Here is a 23,650-nt window from a genome sequence, read left to right as displayed (position 1 = left end):
AGAAGCCCCTGGAACCCTTAAGATTGGGTTCCTAATCCATGAACTATTGGAACTCATTTACAAAACTTTTCTTAAACATTACATGAATATATTGTCTCATACTATAGAATTAGAGTTTATAATCCCCTATTCCATGATGAGACATTATAGCTCAAAGATATATCTTTATCTTTAGCTAGGTTTTTTCCTCAAAAAGCATTTTATCAAAAAAATCATTGATTTTTATCCACCCTGCATCAAAGCTATATTTTCACCAACGTATTACATTTGTCATTAAAATCACTGTAAATGACTGAAAATCTGTAGGTAGTTTTTTACATAAGGAACTTTCAGGAACACTTCTGGGTTGTACTTGAATACCGTGCTCCCAATTTTGATATACAGGCTCTCCCTGACTTATACAATTGTTCCATTCCGGAAAGCCTTGTGTAACCTGAATTTTATGTAAATTGGAAACATATATTGTGCAAGCATAAAAAACAAGCAATTACAACAAAAATATTGCATTTACCTTAATCCTATTGTTATCTTGGCACATTGAAGGCTGCATTTTGGTGGTGGATGACAATGGGCTTAATTTGTAGATGAGGAAAGAGAGGAGGAGACAGGCATTACATCATCAGGGTCGTCAGAGGGGGCTTTGGAGGTGGAAGGCTGTGGAGATGTGGACGTTGCAGGGTCTTTCAACCTTCCTTACAAACTTACCAAGAGATGACTGGATAGTGTGGCCTTTTTCCTCTCTTCATATATCTGTCTATAGTAGGCCAGCGTTTCGTCAATGCCTGTGTTCACTTTCAAGAATCATGAGGAAATGGGGTCCATCTTCTCAAACCTTGCCATTGCAGAGTCAATCTCACGAAATGCAAGTGCCATCTCCTTGGTGTTGAAGTATCGTGGCTCTTCTATTTCTTCAACTTCATTCTCTGCTTCAGTCTGCTGTTTTACTGCTTCTGATTCCATGAGATCCTCATTTGATGATTCAGCTCCATGGGATTCGATAAGCTCATCCACATCACCAACATCAACCTCCAGCTCAAGCTTCTCGGCAAGCTTCACAATTTCATCTGTCACCTCCTCACATGTTTTGTCTCTTTCGAAACCTTTAAAGCTGTGTACGAACTGTGGGCACGCTTTCTTCCATACGACATTCAAACAAACTTGGGTAACCTCTGCCCAGGCCTTAGCAATGTTTATGATGGCTTGGTAAATGTTATATGATTTCCAAAAATCGTGTAAAGTCTTGCCAGTCTCTCTGTCAGTTGGTTCTACTGCTCGTGCAAATGTTCTTTGTAGATAATAGGCTTTAAAATTAACAATGACCCCCTGATCCATGGGCTGTAGGATCGAAGTCATGTTAGGAGGCAGAAACACGACTTTTACATTAGGGTGAAAGTCGTCTAAATGTGCGGGATGTCCAGGAGTATTATCAACGATAAGCATAGTCTTGTATGGGATGTCGTTTTCTCTGCAGAATTTCTCCACTTCAGGGATAAATAAATTTATAAACCAGTCTTTGAAAAGTGCCATTGTGATCCTAGCCTTTTGATTTGAACGGAAATGAACTGGAAGGGTAGCCTTGCTAATGCCTTTAAACACCCGGGGATTTTCTGAATGATAAACAAGCAACAATTTCAATTTGCAATCTCTAGCTGCATTACCCCCAAGCAAAAGTGTTAGCCTGTCTTTCGCAGCCTTAAACCCTGGCATCATCTTTTCCTCGTTTGAAATGTATGTTCTGTCTGGCATTTTTTTCCAAAACAACCCAGTTTTGTCGACGTTAAAGATTTGCTGTGCTGTATAACCACCTTCTTCTGTAAGTTTTCATAACACTTTAGGATACTTTTCAGCTGCTTTTGTATCAGCACTAGCAGCCTCACCATTCACTTTTACATTGTGAAAATTTGCACATTGTTTAAATCTATTAAACCACCCATGACTAGCCACAAACTTTGCGTTAGGATCACTGTATTTTCCCTTTACGTCTTCAAAAATACTTTTAGCCTTCGCTTGAATAATCATTAGTTTTTGAATCTGATCTTCCATCCACAGTAATAGCTTTTCCATTTCCTTCATAGCACCAGAACGCTGCTTCATTACGACTATTGATTTTAAAGGAGCAGAGCCTTTCACATACTCTTTTATACGTGCACTATCATTCAAAATACTTTTCACTGTTGAGGTAGCCAAATCGAGTTCACAAGCAATTGACGACAGGCTTTGTCTGCCATCATACTTTTTCACTATTTTCATTTTCTGCTCTAAATCAATCTTCTTTCGCTGACCAACTGCTCCTGCACTCTTGCTATCACTTGGTCACTTTCCAGGCATGATTTGAATGAAATAATAGGGTGAAATAACAGAAATACAGTATCACTGAAATAACACAAGACTGAGAAGATGTGAGAGTGCAAAGCCTTCCCTTTGTAGGAGATGCTACTACTGTATTCCTCCGCACGCCGCACTACAGTACTTTGCGTTTCTGTATGCTACGCAATATTTTCCGCAACTCAAACATTTTATTTATGCCTCATGGAACTTTTTGCATAAGGTCGAATTTGCGTAAGTCGGGTCTTGCGTACCCAGGGAGCGTCTGTATAAAAAATAAATACCTTAGGCCCTGACACTTCTAGTATATGCTTTTCTTTTCTGTATTGGCTATAATATCCTGGAAAAGGCTTGATAATCTGTGATATAAATCTGTTTAAAATTATAAATCTTTATTTTTTTCATTTGTCTTGCAACGCTCTCTTCATTTTACATTTAATATTCAATTTCTGCTTATGAAGGCCAGCAAGGAAACTGTTACATTCGGAACAACCAGGGTACCCTAGTTAGAAAAGGAAGACACTGCTCAGCCGTGTAGCACTGTTATGTAACATTTTAGTTTATAGTTTATAATATATTTTTAATCTAAACAAGGTTTCCCTGCGACTGTTTAATCAGCAGTTTCTAATTCAGAAGACCCAGTAGCTGAGGAATGACTTATCTAACTTTACTCTGGCATTTCTAACAAGTTGGGTTGGTGGCCTGACACTCACTGAGATCCTGACATTCCTTTTATTGCAGTACCATAAAGATTGAAAAGAGCAGCTGCTGTTGATTTCAGCATATCAGATGATCACAGCAATACATAGCAGAGAGCATGTGAAACTTCAGTACCACTACACTCTGCAGTGGTTAGAGTCTATTTAATGTTCCTGAATCTCAAACATGCTCAAAAAAGAAAATTGCTTTGTGTTTAATTGCTTGGGGCGGGTTGCTTGTTTTTCCTGCTTCCTTCTCCCATTGCTAAAGTGCTTATTCTTTTCTTTGAAGTAGCATTTTTTAAATTCCTGGTTTACAGAAAACTAATGCTTCTGTACATTTGAGCGTTTTGATTTATTTTCTTTACCTATGTTCCAAGTCGCAAGTGAGTCAGAGGAGCATAAAACATGAAGGAAGAGAATTGTTGTATTGGCTATTTGACTGTGATTTTTATCCACCCTGCATTTTCACTCCACTCTGGCAGCCAAAATTTTCAGAGGGGTCCATATACATCTTACTGACTGTTTTGTTTCAGTACTCAGAGCTTTCCTATGACTGATCCTAGAGTGGAGGCTGAAGGGATGTATATAGTAGCAATAATGCACATGGATAAAGCTTTCTGCAGAAGCAGGTGAATCTTGGGTGGGAAGGAAGAAATTATAGATTACAAATAAAGGGCAAGAGTCCGAAAGGTTGTGTTGTGCTTTGTTGTGCCATGAGAGTGGCTCTGGAAGTTGGATATGAAAAATGTAGAGATAAATATTATTGGGTTGTAAGCAAGGGAGGGTGAGGTTGTTTGGATAGGTCTTTGTAAAGTGCCTAGCACACATTTTAAACTTAATAATAATAATAAAATTTCCATTATAATTTACTATTCTTGAATTCAGAGTTCTGCAGGTGGAAATTTGTGTTGTGTTCTCATACCGTCTGCTGTTTCTGGGCTTCTCAAGGATACTTGGAAATCTACTGTTTAGGGGTTGGTAGGGTTATAAAATTATTTAAGGCTAGTGGGTTTTTCTCCCCCGTATTGTTTCATTTTCACTTAAACCATCTCTGTACTTGTCCTGTGTGTTTGGGAGTCTTGGTAGAGACCAACAAAAATGACATGAGGACTTAACTATTAATCCTCTTATCCCATGAGGTTGTAAGTGAAGGTACAGTGAGATGCTTGCATTACCAGTTGGTGTGCTTGTTTTGCGCCATGAGTAAATAATACTAATAACTGAGGTCTTGTCAGACCCACACCTATGAACACTAACTCTTTTAAATATAATATACACACACATGTATGTGTCTGCAGGTGTTCACACAGGCTTTTTTAGGTTTCTTGTTTAGATGGGGGTAGCTACCAACCCCTAATTGGCTTTAACTGCTCCTTCTGCTTGGATTGGGAGCGATCAGCTGTGGTTGGGATTACAAAAACATTTAGCAAAGCTGAGGAATGAACTGTTGGGAGTTGGGATAGGGAGTGGTTGTGCCAGACTTGGAGGAAGTAATTTTTTGTGTGGAGGGATCAGCGGTTGCTGAGGCACAGTTGATGATCTGAGGGTGCAAATACCCTTGTTCCTCAGTGTAATTTACTTATGTGCTCAGGGCTCAAATGGTTAAAGTGATTTATAACTTCAGTACCTTAAACTTTACAAGTTTCAGAGTAGCAGCCGTGTTAGTCTGTATTCGCAAAAAGAAAAGGAGTACTTGTGGCACCTTAGAGACTAACCAATTTATTTGAGCATAAGCTTTTTTGAGCTACATCTCACTTCATCGGATGCATTCAGTGGAAAATACAGTGGGGAGATTTATATACATAGAGAACATGGAACAATGGGTGTTACCATACACACTGTAAAGAGAGTGATCGCTTATGGTGAGCTATTACCAGCAAGCGGGGGGGGGGGGGAAGAGACCTTTTTGTAGTGATAATCAAGGTGGGCCATTTCCAGCAGTTGACAAGAACGTCTGAGGGACAGTGGGCGGTGGAGGGGGGGGAATAAACAGGGGGAAATAGTTTTACTTTGTGTAATGACCCATCCACTCCCAGTCTCTATTCAAGCCTAAGTTACTATTTCCCCGTGTTTATTCCCCCCCTCCACCGCCCACTGTTCCTCAGACGTTCTTGTCAACTGCTGGAAATGGCCCACCTTGATTATCACTACAAAAGGTCGCCCCCCCCCCCCCCCGCTCCCCTGCTGGTAATAGCTCACCTTATCTGATCACTCTGGTTACAGTGTGTAGTTAACACCCATTGTTTCATGTTCTCTGTGTGTATAAATCTCCCCACTGTATTTTCCACTGAATGCATCCGATGAAGTGAGCTGTAGCTCACGAAAGCTTATGCTCAAATAAATTTGTTAGTCTCTAAGGTGCCACAAGTACTCCTTTTCTTTAAACTTTACAATAAATTCTCAAATTACTGTTATGGAGTTTTCACGCTGGTTACTGACAAATTTTTGTTTTCTTCCTCTAAAGATTATTTTAGCCCAGAAATGATGGGGTTGAAGACCGATCAGGAAGTCCTTGGAGAACTTGTGAGAAAGAAAGTTCCAGCAGTGGCAGAGTTAATAGATCGACATGGTGTCATGTGGACTCTGATAGTGTCACGCTGGTTTATATGCTTGTTTATTGACATTCTTCCAGTAGAGGTAAGTATAACTTGAAGATGTTTTAATATACATGAGTGGAGAACAGGGGAGTTTTGTGCAGTATTTTTTAAAAATGTCATATGCCCCTCAGGTTACCTGTGTAGTGGTCTCCTGTCTGAATGCATAGAGCTCTGAGAGAAACCAACAGGAAATGAAATAATGGCAAAGATAGCGGGTTATGATAAGGTATACCAAGAGTCCCCAGAAAACAATAGGGATACCATTAATTAGGGGAATACCCCTAGCATGGCTCCACTACTCTGACAAGGTTTATTCTTCCCAGACCAAAAACCCAGGGAGCATCAGGGAGACGCAGACAGACAGAGCATGCTGCGAACAGGACAGTCTGCTTCCCCCAGCTGAGGGGAGCTTACTAAAGCTGGCAAGGAAAGATTTAGGATTAGTTAAGAGGATATATGCATATAGACCCTTTGCTCTGTGAACTATGTACTTTTGGATGGATGAATAAATAATGCTTTGTTTTGAAGAAGCTGGTTTTGTGTCACTAATCAATCCCTATTGCAGGTTACTGGAGGAATCACAGGTGCCAAACCCAGTTGGGCCTGTTGGGTTAATAAGGTGGGGAAATGGGCTACAGCTCAGAGATCCAGTCTAGAAGTGATTAGACTGGGTTTCCACCCAGAGTGAGATACAGCAAGCCAGTCCTCTGACCTGAGGGGTGTACTGGAGGAGGGACAAAAAGGGGTTTAAGGTGTGATTTGCCTGATAACTGATTTGTTAGATCATTGTCCTTTCTAACAGCTTTCTTCTTCTACAGACTGTTCTCCGAATTTGGGACTGTTTGTTCTATGAGGGATCAAAAATCATCTTTCGTGTGGCCTTAGCATTAATTAAGCAACACCAAGCTTTTATTTTGGAAGCCACAAATCTCCCTGACGTTTGTGATAAGTTTAAGCAGATCACCAGAGGGACGTTTGTAACAGAGTGCCACAGCTTTATGCAGGTAAGTGTTTCCAGTTTACAGTGCAGAAGAGGTAAAAGCTATGAAACCAAATAGACTTTGAAGGGCCCGGAAGGTGTCTAGGTCGAACGGCAGTTCCATCTCCTCAATCACCTGGTTTGGGGAGTCCAACGGTACCGGGCTTGACTGTCTCCCTTGCAGGGCTGAAGTCGATGGTGCTGGCACCAACGTTCTCGTCACTGGGTGCTCCTCCCTGGGACGAACCCCATTGGCTGGCTCCGAAGGGGTGGGTCTTGGAGTCGGAGATCCGCTCCTTCCCTGCTTGTGGTGCCACTTCTGCACCAGGGAATGGGACCGGTGCTGGGCTGTTCCCACAGGTCTCTCCCACAGTCCTTCCGTGATGCTGTTTCTATCTCTGCTGCCGGAGCACTGTGCACCGATGAGCTTGGTGCCGGGTCTTGCTGCGCCGGTGTGGGTTGCAGTCTAAGTGCCGCCTCCATAAGTAGCTGCTTGAGGTGAAAGTCTCACTCCTTTTTTGTTCTGGGGGGAACCCTTTACAAATCCTGCACTTGTCCGCTTGGTGTGCTTCCCCCAGGCACTTCATATAAGCGTCGTGGCGGTCCCCGTTGGCATGGGCTTGTTCCAGGACTTGCAGGGTTTGAACCCCTGGGACTTAGGCATACCCCAAGTCCCCAAGGAGAGACCGTGGGTTGGGGTGGAGGGGAAAACCCCACTCCAACAGCTACCTGTTGTAACAACAGAAAACTACTTAAACTTAACTCGACTGGGGATAACTCTAAACTGAAAGGCTAGAGAAACAAGGAGAGCTTGCTATGCAAGTCACTGCAGTTCCAACGATCGTCACTGGCAGTAAGAAAGAACTGAAAAGGCACCGGGTCAGCAGGGTCATATATTGAGCGCCATGGAGGCGCCATTCCAGGGGGCTCCACAGCTGACCCGAGGCGTGCTGCTAGGCGGAAAACTTTCCAACGACTGTGAATGTGGCACGTGCGCTCCTAATTGGAATCGATATGAGCAATCTTCGAAGAATAATAATGGCTTATTCTACCAGAGCTCAGTTTGCTTCTTCAGCCTTCCTGAGTACACTTCACATAGTAATTACAGGCATCTGCATATCAGCAACATGGTTGTCTTTGGACTCTTTTTCAAGACGTTATCCCATCATTTGAGCCTCCTGAGACAGTGCCAGCTTTGGCAAGTTAGTGCTGCAGTCTCTCTTCCAATGATTTGAAATCCCACCAGCTGTTTAGGTGACTTCGTAACTTCCCAAAGTGAATGTCTATGTGCACAATACACCAAAAATGGTTACTTACCTGTACAGTAACTGTTGTTCTTTGAGATGTGTTGTGCACATACACCTTCCACAACCCTCCCTCCTTTCCCACTATTTCAGACAGCATTTCACAGGTGGTGGGAAGAAACAAAGAGGGAGGTGGCAAACTCACCCCTTTATGCTCTTGGCTGGGTGCATGAGGAGAACAGGGGCGCATGTGCCACCTAGTGGTACTGCTGGCAAAAGTCTCTGACTTGTGTGCATTGGGCTCACAACTAAAGTGGAACGTATACACGCAGAACACATCTCAAAGAACAACAGTTACTGCAGAAGAGTAACTGTTTTTTTATTTTGAGGTATAATGCCATACAAACTTCCTCACCATGGCGCTGAACAAAACTTGCAGCATGGTTTTTAAAGTTTACTTAGAGTTCATAGCTCAGTTCTGTGGGCATCTCATTTTTCCTTCTCCCTATTCAAAACAGATAACTGTTCCTAAAGGAATACAGTGTCTCATCTGTGGCACGCTTATAAATGACCTGTTTGAACAATTAGAAGGCTGATGTGGGCTATGAGACAAAATTTTTGATATTTATGTTTAAGCCATCTCATGTTTGACTACTATGTCTTCAGAGGTCACGATGCAGTTGAAGCAACAACTATTGTGTATGTTTGCTAGCATCTGAAATATTTCTGTCTAAAATCATGTTATGTCCCTTCTGTAACACTGTCTTTGCATAACACTTCCCTAAAAGTATAGTTTAGGGGAGGAGTAAATGTACAGGTGTTTTATAGTAAAAATGGGGTAGAAACGACATAGTGAAAAGATCTAAATGGAACCATGGAGCCCAGATTACTGTTTATTTTTCACATAAAATGGATTGGTTTTATTTACAGTTTGGCTTTGGTGAATTTAGATACGTGTTCAAAAATCAAACGCACAGCTACCAATTGGGGAATAATTGCTTAGGCAGTAATACTGCTGAAAAGGACCTGGGCATTATAGTGGATCACAAACTGATATGAGGCAACAATGTGCTACAGTTGTGAAAAAGGCTAATATCATTCATGAGTGTTGTATGTAAAACATGGGAAGTAATTGTCCCACTCTACTTGGCCCTGATGAGGCCTCAGCTGGAGTACTGTGTCCTGTTCTGGGTGCCACACTTTAGGAAAGATGAGGAGTACTTGTGGCACCTTAGAGACTAACCAATTTATTTGAGCTTAAGCTTTCGTGAGCTACAGCTCACTTCATCGGATGCATACTGTGGAAAGTATAGAAGATCTTTTTATACATACAAAGCATGAAATGAACAAATTGGAGATAGTCCAGAGGAGAGCAACAAAAACAATAAAAGATTTAGAAAATCTGAGCATGTTTAATCTTGAGAAAAGACTGCAGGGGATCCTGATAAGTCTTCAAATATGTTAAGAGCTATTATAAAGAGGACATTGATCAATTGCTCTCCATGTCCACTGAAGTTAGGACAAGAAGTAATGGGCTTAATTTGCAGCAAGAGAGATCTAGGTTAGATATTGGAAAGTTTTTCCTAATTGTAAGGTAGTTAAACTCTGGATTAATCTTTCAAGAAATTTGTCATCACTGGAGGTTTTTTAAAATAGGTTGGACAAACACCTGTCCTGGGTGGTCTAGGTTTATTTGGTTCAGCCTCAGTGCAGGAGGTGGAACTTGTGGACCTCTTGAGGTCCCTTCCAGCCAGACATGTCTATGTTCAGTACTGAGCTGCTACTCATAGAACCATTGAGAAATTTTACAGCGTATGGCAGAATTACAGTGTGTAAAATTAAGGACAACATAATATGGTTTCAGTTGGCTTATTGGCTTACTACGGAACATATCTCAGAATTCACTACATTGTTTGGAACTTTATTTTCACACTTACCTTGAATATTGCCACTAATTAAGATCCTCTGGATAACTGCGTGGTTTGGAGTCAGGAGACTTAAGTTCTGTTCCCAACACTGCAGCTGATAATACTTACCCACCTTATGAAAGCACTCTGATCTGTGGCTGAAGAGTCTTAACAGTGCCATGTGCTGAAATTTACAGTAGGGACTTAAGCATTTCATTAGTGCTCCTTTCATCTGTAGGTGAAATCTAGGAAGACTTTCATACATTTTTGTCTGGGATCATGTTTTTAACTAACAATTCTTTGTTTTAGAAAATATTTACAGAACCTGGAAGCTTGTCCATGGCAACAGTTAACAAACTTCGAGAGACTTGTAGAGCAAAGCTGGTTGCTCAGGGATCAACCAACAATATTTAAACAGATGGTCAGTTACCACAGAAATTGACACATTCCTCTACTTTAACTGCACTGAGGGAAGCACAATTTCTAAACTTTCCATGAGTGTCAATTGACACTTGACCAATTTTTCCTGCCTTTCAAGTAAGTGTTGTAAACGTTTTGTACGCTGTCAGTAATCTGGTAACTTGAACCTTTTACAAATGGTTGAGAATATTATCTGAGTAAAATGTGACCAATGTGGGCGACGTCTTTAAAAAGTCACTACTCTTGTTTCTCTTCAGGGCATTTTGTAATGTCTGAGTAAATAGCTGGATAGACTGTATGTACAATTCTGTATATTATTCATGAAACCACAGCCATTTGTACAAAATAAATTATATTTATTTGTCGAAATCTGTTTTACAGAGTTCAGTGTTGCTATATGTACCTTGGTATCTGACTCCCAGGGTCTGGCAGTGACAGACCTTCTCAGAAAATGAACAGCCCCACTATCTCAATCTTCCCTAACTATGAACTGCTCTTAGCTGCTTCTCTTCCCTATACTTGCCATTACAGATCTGCTCTCTGCTTCCCTCTCGACTACCTTCCTTTCTCTTTTCTCACTCTTCCCTGGTGCTGGCCTGCAATGTGGTGGCTGCTTCCTAGAAGCATTTAAAAAACTGAAATAGTCTAGCACCAATACATACCAATGGAGTGGTGGCCTGATATTTTCACCAGACGTTACCATTATTTATATAGCTCTCAGCAATTTCGTAGGTACTTTAGACAAATAGGCATGCCCTCTACTCCGAAGAGTGGAAGGAAAGGGAGGGAGGAGAAATGGGGGTTGCAGTTATAAAACAGTGGAGTTACTAGTGGTTTGCAGCATGTTCTTTTGTTACAAGATGTTTCTATATGGTTGAGACAAAGTGGGAGGGGAGTGAAGGGTGGAAGAGTGGGTAAGGGGGCTGAACAAATAAGAGAGGAAAGTGTGGGAGTGAAGGACAGGAGCACACAGGCAGGCATAGAGATTGAACGTCTGAACTCAAGAATAAGACACAGGGAAGGAATAGCAGCCTGCACTCAACCCTGGTGCTGTCCTTCCTCTAGGTCTTTGTAGGGGTAGGTTATATCACCTTTCTGGAGCTAGAGAGGGATAAGGTAGGGGGATGAATCACAGTAAAATCAGGAATTGTCATGCGTGTGCTACTGTAACTGAGCTGTTACAGTGGTCACCCCCTCAGTGTGTGGTATGGTGCTGTCCGCCACAAGCTTGGAGACAAATGCTGCAGCTGTTTTAAGCAATCAACTTTAGGCCTGGGTGCATCTGTCAATGCTCTGAGGAAGCAACAGGAGTGTTTTAGCAGGGCTGCCATTAAGCTACATTTACCTTTCTTTAAACACTATTATAAAAGATGAGCCTGACTGTTCCTAAGCCACCCCCTGGGGCCAGTCCAGGAGAGGGGCAGAAAAGTAACCATAGCACATGGGGTTTCTCAGACTTAGTGCCTGCCAGTCATCAGTCCTCTAGCCTGCCAGTCCATCTGCAGTCTCATCCTGCCCTCCACATGTGCAGTTAGCCCACACTTCCTGATGTGGTAACTGCTGATTCCTTGTCAGCGACTGGTCAGTCCTATATGCCTGGCTCTCCGCTTTCCTGCTGCAGCCTCTGCTCAGCCTACTCTCCTCTGCCCTCAGGATAGAAGAGGAGGTTACTTACCTGTAACTGGAGGTTCTTCGAGATGTGTGGTCCCTGTCTGTATTCCAGTCGTAGGTGTCCTTTCCTAGCAGTGCCTGAACATTGACCTGAACATGCATCGTGCATAGCCTTGTGCTCCTAGACGAGATTATAATAGGCCGTGCAGGCCGATGCCTCTCCAGTGACCCTCTTACCACTGAGTAGTGCTGTCCGCAGCAGAGGGGATGGAGGGTGGGTGGGTATTGGCATACAAATAGGGACCACACCTCTTGAAGAACTTTCAGTTAAAGGTAAGTAATTTCCTCCTCTTTGAGTGATGGTCCCTATATGTATTCCAATCATGGGTGAGTAGTGAGCAGTAATCAGCATGGAGGTGGATGTGAGGATGCAAGAGGAGATGCAGTACGGCACGGCCCACTGTAGGGTCCTCAGCCACCCTTTGGGTGATGGTGTAGTGGGATGTGAGGGTGTGAACTGAGCTCCATGTTGCTGCATGACAGATCTTTTGCCATGAGATGTCTGCTAGGCATGCAGATGGGGCTGCTTGCCATCGCGTAGTGTGTGTTATAACTCAGGCGGTGACATGTTGGATAGCGTGTAGCATTCCTGGATGCACCTGGAGACCCATTTGGAGATTCATTGGGAAGAGAGGGCTTGGCCCTTGGACCAGTTGGCAATGGCTACAAGGAGTTTCATGGATGCTCGAAAGGCACGCATCCTGTGGAGGTAGAATGCTAGTGCATGATGGATAGTGAGGGAGTGAAGGCTCCTGTGCACATGGGAGGTGTGCGGTTTGGGATAGAACACAGGGAGGTGAACAGACTGACTGAGGTGGAACTCTGACACCAACTTTGGGAGGAACTTAGAGTGAAGCCATAAAGAAACTTTATCCTTGTGGAATATGGTGTGTGTGTGTGTGGGGGAGGGGGGGCAACCATCATGGCTGCTAGTTGGCTGGCCTGTCCAGCTGAGGTATGGCTACTAAGAACTTTACCTTTAGATGGGAGAGGGAGCATGTTGCCAGTGTCTCAAAGGATGGCTTCGTGTGGACGATCGCTGCGATAGTGTCTGAGAGTAGCTGACAGTGCTGAGATTGGATCAGAGGAAGAAAAGCCTGGCATGCTAAATGAACTGCCCACACTTCTAGGACATTTATGTGGATTTCAGCCTCTCGCAGTGTACAGATGCCCTGTGCTGTGTGATGGTCTGGGTAGCTCCCTCATCCTGCAGGCCATCACAACAGACGCTTCCCTTGCAGGATGGGGGAGGTGAATGGGGTGCTGACCATAACTTTGGAGGGGTCAGTTCACCATGTGAGGGAAGCCAGAATTGTTTGGGTGATGACTTGCTTGCAGATGGTCCATGTGGTGTCTGTAAAGGGAGAGGAACCACGGTTGGAGGCAGTGCAGTGTCATGTAGGTGCAGGCCACCATACATCCGAGGAGGGAGAGAACAGCAGATCGCACTGCAAGGGTTGTGGCGTAGGTCCATCACTGTGGCTCTGTTGCAAAGCAGGCTTGTCTGGGGGTGCCAGTGGGGCCAAATCCAGGGTGTGGGAGGAACCTTACCGGCAGTGACGGATGCTGCAGTGGTGATTCTCATGGTCCCAGGTCAGTGTGTGCATGTGATCCTGTGGCTTCCTCTAGGAGATACCCTGAGATGACGTTCCTGTGCCTCCCACATCTGGGGCAGGAAAGATGTACATATTGCACAGTGATTGGTGATATGAGCTTCCCTGAGGCAATAGTGGCAGCTCTGGGGCGCATTGCTCATGGAGAATGAGCACAGGCACAAAACACAGGTTTTAAACCCTGGAATGTGGGGCATAGTCCCAATTGGGACAAACTATCGCTGATTAGCAACTAACTCCATGTACTATATACACTAACTATGCTGAAAAAATCCCAAACAAGAAACTAGACACAAGGGAATAGATTACTCTCTTAGGCCTGGTCTACGCTATTGAGTCAAGTCCACCTAAGGCAGCTTATCTCAAGCCTTGCTCCTGTGGATGTAAGTTCCCTATTACAGTGCCATAATAACTCCACGTCCAGGAGAGGCATAGGGCTTATGGCGGTGTAGTTAGGATGATGCAGTGTCCGTGTAGACGCTCAAGGTGGCTTCCATCAATTGTCATTCTTGTCAATTTCACAGGCTGAGCTGTCACCCTGGGGAAGGTGGGAGGTTCCAGCCAGAGCTCAACTGCCCCCAGGTGCTCTGCTTGGAGCCAGGCTGCTGCCCAGGCTCTGGTTCCTACTGGGACCCTGGCTGCGCTGACTCCTAAGCTTGGAGCCCGTGGGATAGCGAGCTCAGGTCCTCAGTCCCCTCTGACACGCTGCCCTTCTTAAGTCAGTGGAAGTGCTACTGGTGAGGATGCACAGCACTGACAGGAGCTTAGTGTGGACATGCCACCCCAGTAATTACTGCAGTGGCTGTAAGTTGACCTAACATAATTGACTTGAGCTTGTAGCATAGACATGCCCTTAGTGAAAAGGCTAAGAGCATGAAGGCACAGGGGTTCTGACTCAGGCCTTGCAGTGGTAAGAGGGAACAGAAGAGGCATGGCTGGGTCAATGGACACTGCTAGGAAAGCCTTCCACCTCTGGTCCAGGGTGCACTGGTGATTGGATTACATAGAGGGACTGTCATAAATATAAAGGGAAGGGTAAACCCCTTTGAAATCCCTCCTGGCCAGGGGAAAGCTCCTCTCACCTGTAAAGGGTTAAGAAGCTAAAGGTAACCTCGCTGGCACCTGACCAAAATGACCAATGAGGAGACAAGATACTTTCAAAAGCTGGGAGGAGGGAGAGAAACAAAGGGTCTGGGTCTGTCTGTAGTCGTCTTGGCCAGGGACAGAACAGGAATGGAGTCTTAGAACTTTTAGTAAGTAATCTAGCTAGGTATGTGTTAGATTATGATTTCTTTAAATGGCTGAGAAAAGAATTGTGCTGAATAGAATAACTATTTCTGTCTGTGTATCTTTTTTGTAACTTAAGGTTTTGCCTAGAGGGGTTCTCTATGTTTTTGAATCTAATTACCCTGTAAGATATCTACCATCCTGATTTTACAGGGGGGATTTCTTTATTTCTATTTACTTCTATTTTTTATTAAAAGTCTTCTTGTAAAACACTGAATGCTTTTTCATTGTTCTCAGATCCAAGGGTTTGGGTCTGTGGTCACCTATGCAAATTGGTGAGGCTTTTTATCCAACATTTCCCAGGAAAGGGGGGGTGCAAGTGTTGGGAGGATTGTTCATTATTCTTAAGATCCAAGGGTCTGGGTCTGTAGTCACCTAGGCAAATTGGTGAGGCTTTTTACCAAACCTTGTCCAGGAAGTGGGGTGCAAGGTTTTGGGAAGTATTTTGGGGGGAAGGACGCGTCCAAACAGCTCTTCCCCAGTAACCAGTATTAGTTTGGTGGTGGTAGCGGCCAGTCCAAGGTGTAATATTTTGTACCTTGGGGAAGTTTTGACCTAAGCTGGTAAAGATAAGCTTAGGAGGGTTTTCATGCAGGTCCCCACATCTGTACCCTAGAGTTCAGAGTGGGGGAGGAACCGTGACATGGTGGCACAGCGGTGGGATTAACCTGAAATCATTTTGAGATCCAGTTGAGATTTTTTGAACTAGAAATACAGATTTTAAAAAGGAATTTTTAGGAAGTCCAGGAAGCAGCTTTGAAACTGAAAGCAGCTTGGTTTCTCTCTGCTTTGTGGCCAAGCAGAGACAAAAGGGGATTATCTTGTGAATTGCAGGTTTTCTTAACTCCTGCAGGGAAATTCACAGTCTTCCAACCCAGAGGTTTTTTTTTTCTTTTCTTCCTAAAAGTAAATAGGGGGTGTGTGCTCTACCCATTTGCCTGGAGACAAAAGTGGCAGGGTTTTTTTTTAGGATTTTGATTTTTTTTTTTTTGTTTTACAAGGAGCACAGGTTTGAAAAGAAATTTTTTTTTCTTTGGGCTGGGTAAGCAGGTTTCCAAGTAGTTGGAGGTTTTTTGCTTTAATTTGGGCCCAGAGCAGAGACAAGGGAATTGTCTTTTTCTGTAGGCTGACAATCACTATCAGAGAATAGGTATTCTATTCCAGCACAGCAAAATTTTACAGCCAAGTTTTGTTTGTTTATTTCTAAACCTCGGGTGTAAAGTTAGTTAAAAACAGAGAGGTTAGAATGGCCAAATCCTCGGCTCGACTACAGATGGAATTAGCCAAATTTCAGGCTGAGGAAAAACAAAGGGAACATGAAAGACAGATAGAACTCATGCGGCTGGAGAAGGAGGTACAGGAGGCTGCCCACAAGAGGGAAATGGAGGCAAGGAAGCATGTGGAGGAGATGGAGAGGATAAAGGCCCAGCAGAATATACCAACAAACCCTAGCAATCCTTCTCCAGGTACCACTTCCCATCCCAGAAAGTTCCCCACCTACAAGGCAGGTGATGATACTGAGGCCTTCTTAGAAAACTTCGAAAGGGCCTGCCTTGGGTACAACATCTCTACTGACCAATACATGGTAGAGCTGAGGCCGCAGCTCAGTGGACCCTTAGCTGAGGTGGCAGCTGAAATGCCTAAAGAACATATGAACAAGTATGAACTGTTTAAATCCAAGGCGAGAGTCAGAATGGGGATAACACCCGAGCAGTCTCGTCGGAGGTTCCGAGCCCTAAGGTGGAAACCAGACCTCTCATTTACCCGACATGCCTACCACATTGTGAAACATTGGGATGCCTGGATATCAGGAGCAAGTGTTGAATCTCCAGTAAATTTGCCCTTCCTAATGCAAATGGAACAATTCTTAGAGGGTGTTCCTGAGGAAATAGAAAGATACATCCTAGATGGGAAACCCAAAACTGTAATCGAGGCAGGAGAGATTGGAGCCAGCTGGGTGGAGGTGGCAGAGAAGAAGAAAACTGGTCGCAGTTGGAGCAGAGACCAGAAGGGACCACCCCAGACCACACCCTATTACCGGGGGCCGCCCAAAGCCCCACCTACCTCCCAAAGAACCCTCCAGACCCCTTATCGTCCCACCACCCTGTTCTCCAGCAACCCACCTCGCCCCGGTGACCCGTCAGCTGGACGATGTTTTAAATGTAACGAGCTGGGGCATGTAAAGGCCAACTGCCCCAAGAACCCCAACAGATTACAGTTCATTGCACCGGAATCACACCAGAGGTCCACAGGCCCAGATACCTCCCAGATACCCTTGGAGCGGAGGGAAACTGTGAGTGTGGGCGGGAAGAAGGTCACCGCGTGGAGGGACACCAGAGCACAAGTGTCAGCTATCCATGCTTCCTTAGTGGACCCCAATTTAATCAACCCAGAGATCCAAGTGACGATTCAACCCTTCAAGTCAAACTCTTTCAGTTTGCCTACAGCCAAGTTGCCTGTCCAGTACAAGGGCTGGTCAGGAATGTGGACTTTTGCAGTCTATGATGATTATCCCATCCCCATGCTGTTGGGGGAAGACTTGGCCAATCACGTGAAGCAGGCCAAGAGGGTGGGAACGGTCACCCGCAGCCAGGCTAAACAAGCCGTGAGGCCTAGCTCTGTTCCGGAAACTTCTATCAGGGCCCGGTCAGAGGTGATGGACCCGGACCCCAGGCCAATGTCTGCAACAGCAGTAGTGGATCCAGTCCCAGAGACCCAGACGGAACCAGTCCCAGAACCGGAAACAGCCAAACAACCAACACCAGACCCCGTGCCAGCACTGAATCCAGTACTTGCAACCTCAACACCAGAGGGCCCCACCGAACCTGAACTGGCAGCAGCCGATAACCCTACACAAGAGGCTCAGCCGGAGCCTGAATCCCAACATAGTGCACCAGCGGAGAGCGGTTCACAGTCAACAGAAACAGCTCCATCCCCTATATCGCTTCCAGAGGGACCAAGCCTATGTCCCCAATCCAATGAGGAACTGATGTCTCCAGCATCAAGGGAACAGTTCCAGACCGAACAGGAAGCAGATGAAAGCCTCCAGAGAGCGTGGACGGCGGCACGGAGCAACCCACCGCCTCTCAGCTCTTCTAATCGATCCAGGTTTGTTGTAGAAAGAGGACTTTTATACAAGGAAACTCTTTCTGGTGGACACCAGGAAGACTGGCATCCTCAGAGACAGTTGGTAGTTCCAACTAAATACCGGGCCAAGCTCTTGAGCTTAGCCCATGATCACCCTAGTGGCCATGCTGGGGTGAACAGGACCAAAGACCGTTTGGGGGGGTCATTCCACTGGGAGGGAATGGGCAAGGATGTTTCTACCTATGTCCAGTCTTGTGAGGTGTGCCAAAGAGTGGGAAAACCCCAAGACCAGGTCAAAGCTCCTCTCCAGCCACTCCCCATCATTGAAGTTCCATTTCAGCGAGTAGCTGTGGATATTCTGGGTCCTTTTCCGAAAAAGACACCCGGAGGAAAGCAGTACATACTGACTTTCATGGATTTTGCCACCCGATGGCCGGAAGCAGTAGCTCTAAGCAACACCAGGGCTAAAAGGTGTGCCAGGCACTAGCAGACATTTTTGCCAGGGTAGGTTGGCCCTCCGACATCCTCACAGATGCAGGGACTAATTTCCTGGCAGGAACTATGAAAAACCTTTGGGAAGCTCATGGGGTAAATCACTTGGTTGCCACTCCTTACCATCATCAAACAAATGGCATGGTGGAGAAGTTTAATGGGACTTTGGGGGCCATGATACGTAAATTCGTAAATGAGCACTCCAATGATTGGGACCTAGTATTGCAGCAGTTGCTCTTTGCCTACAGAGCTGTACCACATCCCAGTTTAGGGTTTTCCCCATTTGAACTTGTATATGGCCATGAGGTTAAGGGGCCATTGCAGTTGGTGAAGCAGTAATGGGAGGGATTTACACCTTCTCCAGGAACTAACATTCTGGACTTTGTAACCAACCTACAAAACACCCTCCGAACCTCTTTAGCCCTTGCTAGAGAAAACTTACAGGATGCTCAAAAAGAGCAAAAAGCCTGGTATGATAAACATGCCAGAGAGCGTTCCTTCAAAGTAGGAGACCAGGTCATGGTCTTAAAGGCGCTCCAGGCCCATAAAATGGAAGCATCGTGGGAAGGGCCATTCACGGTCCAGGAGCGCCTGGGAGCCGTTAATTATCTCATAGCATTCCCCACCTCCAACCGAAAGCCTAAGGTGTACCATATTAATTCTCTAAAGCCCTTTTATTCCAGAGAATTAAAGGTTTGTCAGTTTACAGCCCAGGGAGGAGATGACGCTGAGTGGCCTGAAGGTGTCTATTACGAAGGGAAATGTGCTGGTGGTGTGGAAGAGGTGAACCTCTCCATGACCCTTGGGCGTATGCAGCGACAGCAGATCCAGGAGCTGTGCACTAGCTACGCGCCAACGTTCTCAGCCACCCCAGGACTGACTGAACGGGCATACCACTCCATTGACACAGGTAATGCTCACCCAATTAGGGTCCACCCTTACCGGGTGTCTCCTCAAGCTAAAACTGCTATAGAACGGGAGATCCAGGATATGTTACAGATGGGGGTAATCCGCCCCTCTGAAAGTGCATGGGCATCTCCAGTGGTTCTAGTTCCCAAACCAGATGGGGAAATACGTTTTTGCGTGGACTACCGTAAGCTAAATGCTGTAACTCGCCCAGACAACTATCCAATGCCACGCACAGATGAACTATTAGAGAAACTGGGACGGGCCCAGTTCATCTCTACCTTGGACTTAACCAAGGGGTACTGGCAGGTACCGCTAGATGAATCTGCCAAGGAAAGGTCAGCCTTCATCACACATCTCGGGCTGTATGAATTTAATGTACTCCCTTTCGGGCTGCGAAATGCACCCGCCACTTTCCAAAGACTTGTAGATGGTCTCCTAGCGGGATTAGGAGAATATGCAGTCGCCTACCTTGACGACGTGGCCATATTTTCGGATTCCTGGGCAGACCACCTGGAACATCTACAAAAAGTCCTTGAGCGCATAAGGGAGGCAGGACTAACTGTTAAGGCTAAGAAGTGTCAAATAGGCCTAAACAGAGTGACTTACCTTGGACACCAGGTGGGTCAAGGAACTATCAGCCCCCTACAGGCCAAAGTGGATGCTATCCAAAAGTGGCCTGTCCCAAAGTCAAAGAAACAGGTTCAATCCTTCTTAGGCTTGGCCGGTTATTACAGACAATTTGTACCGCACTACAGCCAAATCGCTGCCCCACTGACAGACCTAACCAAAAAGAAACAGCCAAATGCTGTTCAGTGGACCGGAAAGTGTCAGAAGGCCTTTAACAAGCTTAAAGCAACACTCATGTCTGACCCTGTACTAAGGGCCCCAGACTTTGACAAACCGTTCCTAGTAACCACAGATGCATCCGAGCGTGGTGTGGGAGCAGTTTTAATGCAGAAAGGACCTGATCAAGAATTCCACCCTGTAGTGTTTCTCAGCAAAAAACTGTCTGAGAGGGAAAGCAACTGGTCAGTCACTGAAAAAGAATGTTATGCCATTGTCTACGCTCTGGAAAAGCTACGCCCATATGTTTGGGGACGGCGTTTCCACCTGCAAACCGACCATGCTGCACTAAAGTGGCTTCACACCATCAAAGAAACTAACAAAAAACTTCTTCGGTGGAGTTTAGCTCTCCAAGATTTTGATTTCGACATCCAACACATCTCAGGAGCTTCTAACAAAGTGGCTGATGCACTCTCCCGTGAAAGTTTCCCAGAATCAACTGGTTAAAATCGTCCTTGAGATGTGGAAAATATTGTTAGTCTTTATGTACTTGGTAGTATATTTAGAGATGCATGTGTCTTATTAACTCTGTTTTCCTAGAGCTCCAGGAAGAAATCCCAGCCAGTGTTTCACCCTAGCTGAGATTTGGGGGGTGTGTCATAAATATAAAGGGAAGGGTAAACCCCTTTGAAATCCCTCCTGGCCAGGGGAAAGCTCCTCTCACCTGTAAAGGGTTAAGAAGCTAAAGGTAACCTCGCTGGCACCTGACCAAAATGACCAATGAGGAGACAAGATACTTTCAAAAGCTGGGAGGAGGGAGAGAAACAAAGGGTCTGGGTCTGTCTGTAGTCGTCTTGGCCAGGGACAGAACAGGAATGGAGTCTTAGAACTTTTAGTAAGTAATCTAGCTAGGTATGTGTTAGATTATGATTTCTTTAAATGGCTGAGAAAAGAATTGTGCTGAATAGAATAACTATTTCTGTCTGTGTATCTTTTTTGTAACTTAAGGTTTTGCCTAGAGGGGTTCTCTATGTTTTTGAATCTAATTACCCTGTAAGATATCTACCATCCTGATTTTACAGGGGGGATTTCTTTATTTCTATTTACTTCTATTTTTTATTAAAAGTCTTCTTGTAAAACACTGAATGCTTTTTCATTGTTCTCAGATCCAAGGGTTTGGGTCTGTGGTCACCTATGCAAATTGGTGAGGCTTTTTATCCAACATTTCCCAGGAAAGGGGGGGTGCAAGTGTTGGGAGGATTGTTCATTATTCTTAAGATCCAAGGGTCTGGGTCTGTAGTCACCTAGGCAAATTGGTGAGGCTTTTTACCAAACCTTGTCCAGGAAGTGGGGTGCAAGGTTTTGGGAAGTATTTTGGGGGGAAGGACGCGTCCAAACAGCTCTTCCCCAGTAACCAGTATTAGTTTGGTGGTGGTAGCGGCCAGTCCAAGGTGTAATATTTTGTACCTTGGGGAAGTTTTGACCTAAGCTGGTAAAGATAAGCTTAGGAGGGTTTTCATGCAGGTCCCCACATCTGTACCCTAGAGTTCAGAGTGGGGGAGGAACCGTGACAGGGACCATCACTTGAAGAACTTCCTTTTACTGTATTTGACAGATTATGGATCAGCTCATTAAGTGTGAAGCAGCAGCGTCATTACCATATATAAGGTGTAAGTACTTCAAAGTTGTATGTGGTTAGTGTGAGCTCAAACATCTCAGGTTTCGGATGGACTGATGCTAGGGAGCAAAGTAGGAGAGGTTGTTATTGTGGGCTGTTTGTAAGGCTTGGCATCAGAGCAGTGTAGGCAACTTAGAGGAGTCTCCCTGCCCACCTTGCTAACTCTTCTAAAATGATACAGGTCCCATTGTATTCTCAGCAGGTGATTGGTGGCTCAGCGGACTTCAAGCTTTAACTGTGTTCTACCCAGTAATTAACAGGATGTACTAAAGCAAGTTTCCTTCCTTCCTAGATGCATTGACAGTACTTTCTCAGGCTAGAGCTAAATGTGTATTTCCTAAGCAACAGGCCTCACTGCTGCTTTTGAACCTATACCAGAGCTGCAAAAATCTTATTTTCTTGATACTTTTCCTTTTGATGTTACTTACCTTTTCTTCCCTGGGAGTACTTATGCCCTTTTCAAGAAGGTGTAGGCTTGTCCTTGCTCCCCCCCCTAGTCAGTAGTGATACTCATTGATCCCTCTGCTCTGAACTGAAGGATGTTTTTCTGGGCTGAGTCTGTTCCAGATTCTCATTTGCCACTGCATTAACTGTAATGCTTACTTGGAACAGAGTTCTCCAATTATTTTGCCTGTTTCTCTTACAGTATTGCTTTGACTTTTAGCTCTGTCTGTTCATGATAATGTATACAGTAAATATATTCTGAAGTGACCATGAAATGGCTGTATGAGGGAAAGCCTCTATCCACCATATGCTGGCAGGTTTGAGTCTTCAGTATTCTGCCTTGGCCCTGCCCTAGGGAACACTAAGTGGTAATGCTTGAGGAGTCAATCAATCTGCTTTACCTATTAAATATAAGAGCAATGATGTTAGTGGGTAAAGCATATAAACACAGGCTTCAGAGTAGCAGCTGTGCTAATCTGTATCCACAAAAAGAAAAGGAGTACTTGGCACCTTAGAGACTAACAAATGTATTTGAGCGTAAGCTTTTGTGAGCGACAGCTCACTTCACTGGCTCATGCAGTGGAAAATACAATGGGGAGATTTTATATGCACAGAACATGAAACAATGGGTGTTACCATACACACTGTAACAAGACTGATCAGGTAAGGTGAGCTATTACCAGCAGGGGGCAGGAAAAAACCTTTTGTACTGGTAATCAAGGTGGGCCATTTCCAGCAGTTAACAACATGTGAGGAATGGGGGTGGGGGGAGGAGAAGGGGGAATAAACATGGGGAAATAGTTTTACTTTGTGTAATGACACATCCATTCCCAGTCTTTCTTCAAGCCTAAGTTAATTGTATCCAGTTTGCAAATTAATTCCAATTCAGCAGTCTCTCACTGGAGTCTGTTTTGGAAGTTTTTTTGTTGAAGAATTGCCACTTTTAGGTCTGTAATCAAGTGACCAAAGAGATTGAATGTTATTCTTGACATCTGATTTATGTCCATTTATTCTTTTATGTAGACTGTCCAGTTTGGCAGAGGGGCATTGCTAGCACATGATGGTATATATCACATTGGTAGATGTGCGGGTGAATGAGCTTCTGATAGTGTGGCTGATGTGATTAGGCCCTGTGATGGTGTCCCCTGAAGAGATACGTGGACACAGTTGGCAATGGGCTTTATTACAAGGATAGGTTCCTGGGTTAGTGTTTTTGTTGTGTGGTGTGGTTACAGGTGAGTATTTGCTTCAGGTTGGGGGGATGTCTGTAAGCCAGGACTAGCCTGTCTCCCAAGATCTGTGAGTGATGGGTCATCCTTCAGGATAGGTTGTAGGTCCTTGATCTACTGGAGAGGTTTTAATTGGGGGGCTGAAGGTGATGGCTAGTGGTGTTCTGTTGGGCCTGTCCTGTAGTAGGTAACTTCTGGGTACTCTTCTGGCTCTGTTAATCTGTTTCTTCACTTCAGCAGGTGTGTATTGTAGTAAGAATGCTTGATAGAGATCTTGTAGGTGT

General features: G+C 44.7%; 1 protein-coding gene across 1 annotated transcript in view; it reads left to right on the top strand.

The window, feature by feature from the left end:
- Positions 1-10,501, top strand: part of GRTP1 (growth hormone regulated TBC protein 1) — a 54,941-nt gene extending 44,440 nt beyond the window's left edge. The window contains 4 exon segments of the mRNA XM_084610327.1: positions 5,491-5,663; positions 6,442-6,627; positions 10,063-10,146; positions 10,149-10,501. Coding sequence (XP_084466453.1) covers positions 5,491-5,663; positions 6,442-6,627; positions 10,063-10,146; positions 10,149-10,262 — 557 coding nt within the window. The 3' untranslated portion in view covers positions 10,263-10,501.
- The last annotated feature ends 13,149 nt before the right edge of the window (positions 10,502-23,650 follow it).

The sequence above is a fragment of the Lepidochelys olivacea genome (genome assembly GCF_965140295.1).
Source record: "Lepidochelys olivacea isolate rLepOli2 genome assembly, chromosome: 1".
Lineage (NCBI taxonomy): Eukaryota > Metazoa > Chordata > Testudines > Cheloniidae > Lepidochelys > Lepidochelys olivacea.
Note: the sequence above shows the minus strand (reverse complement) of the source record. Positions and strands in the feature narration are given on the sequence as shown.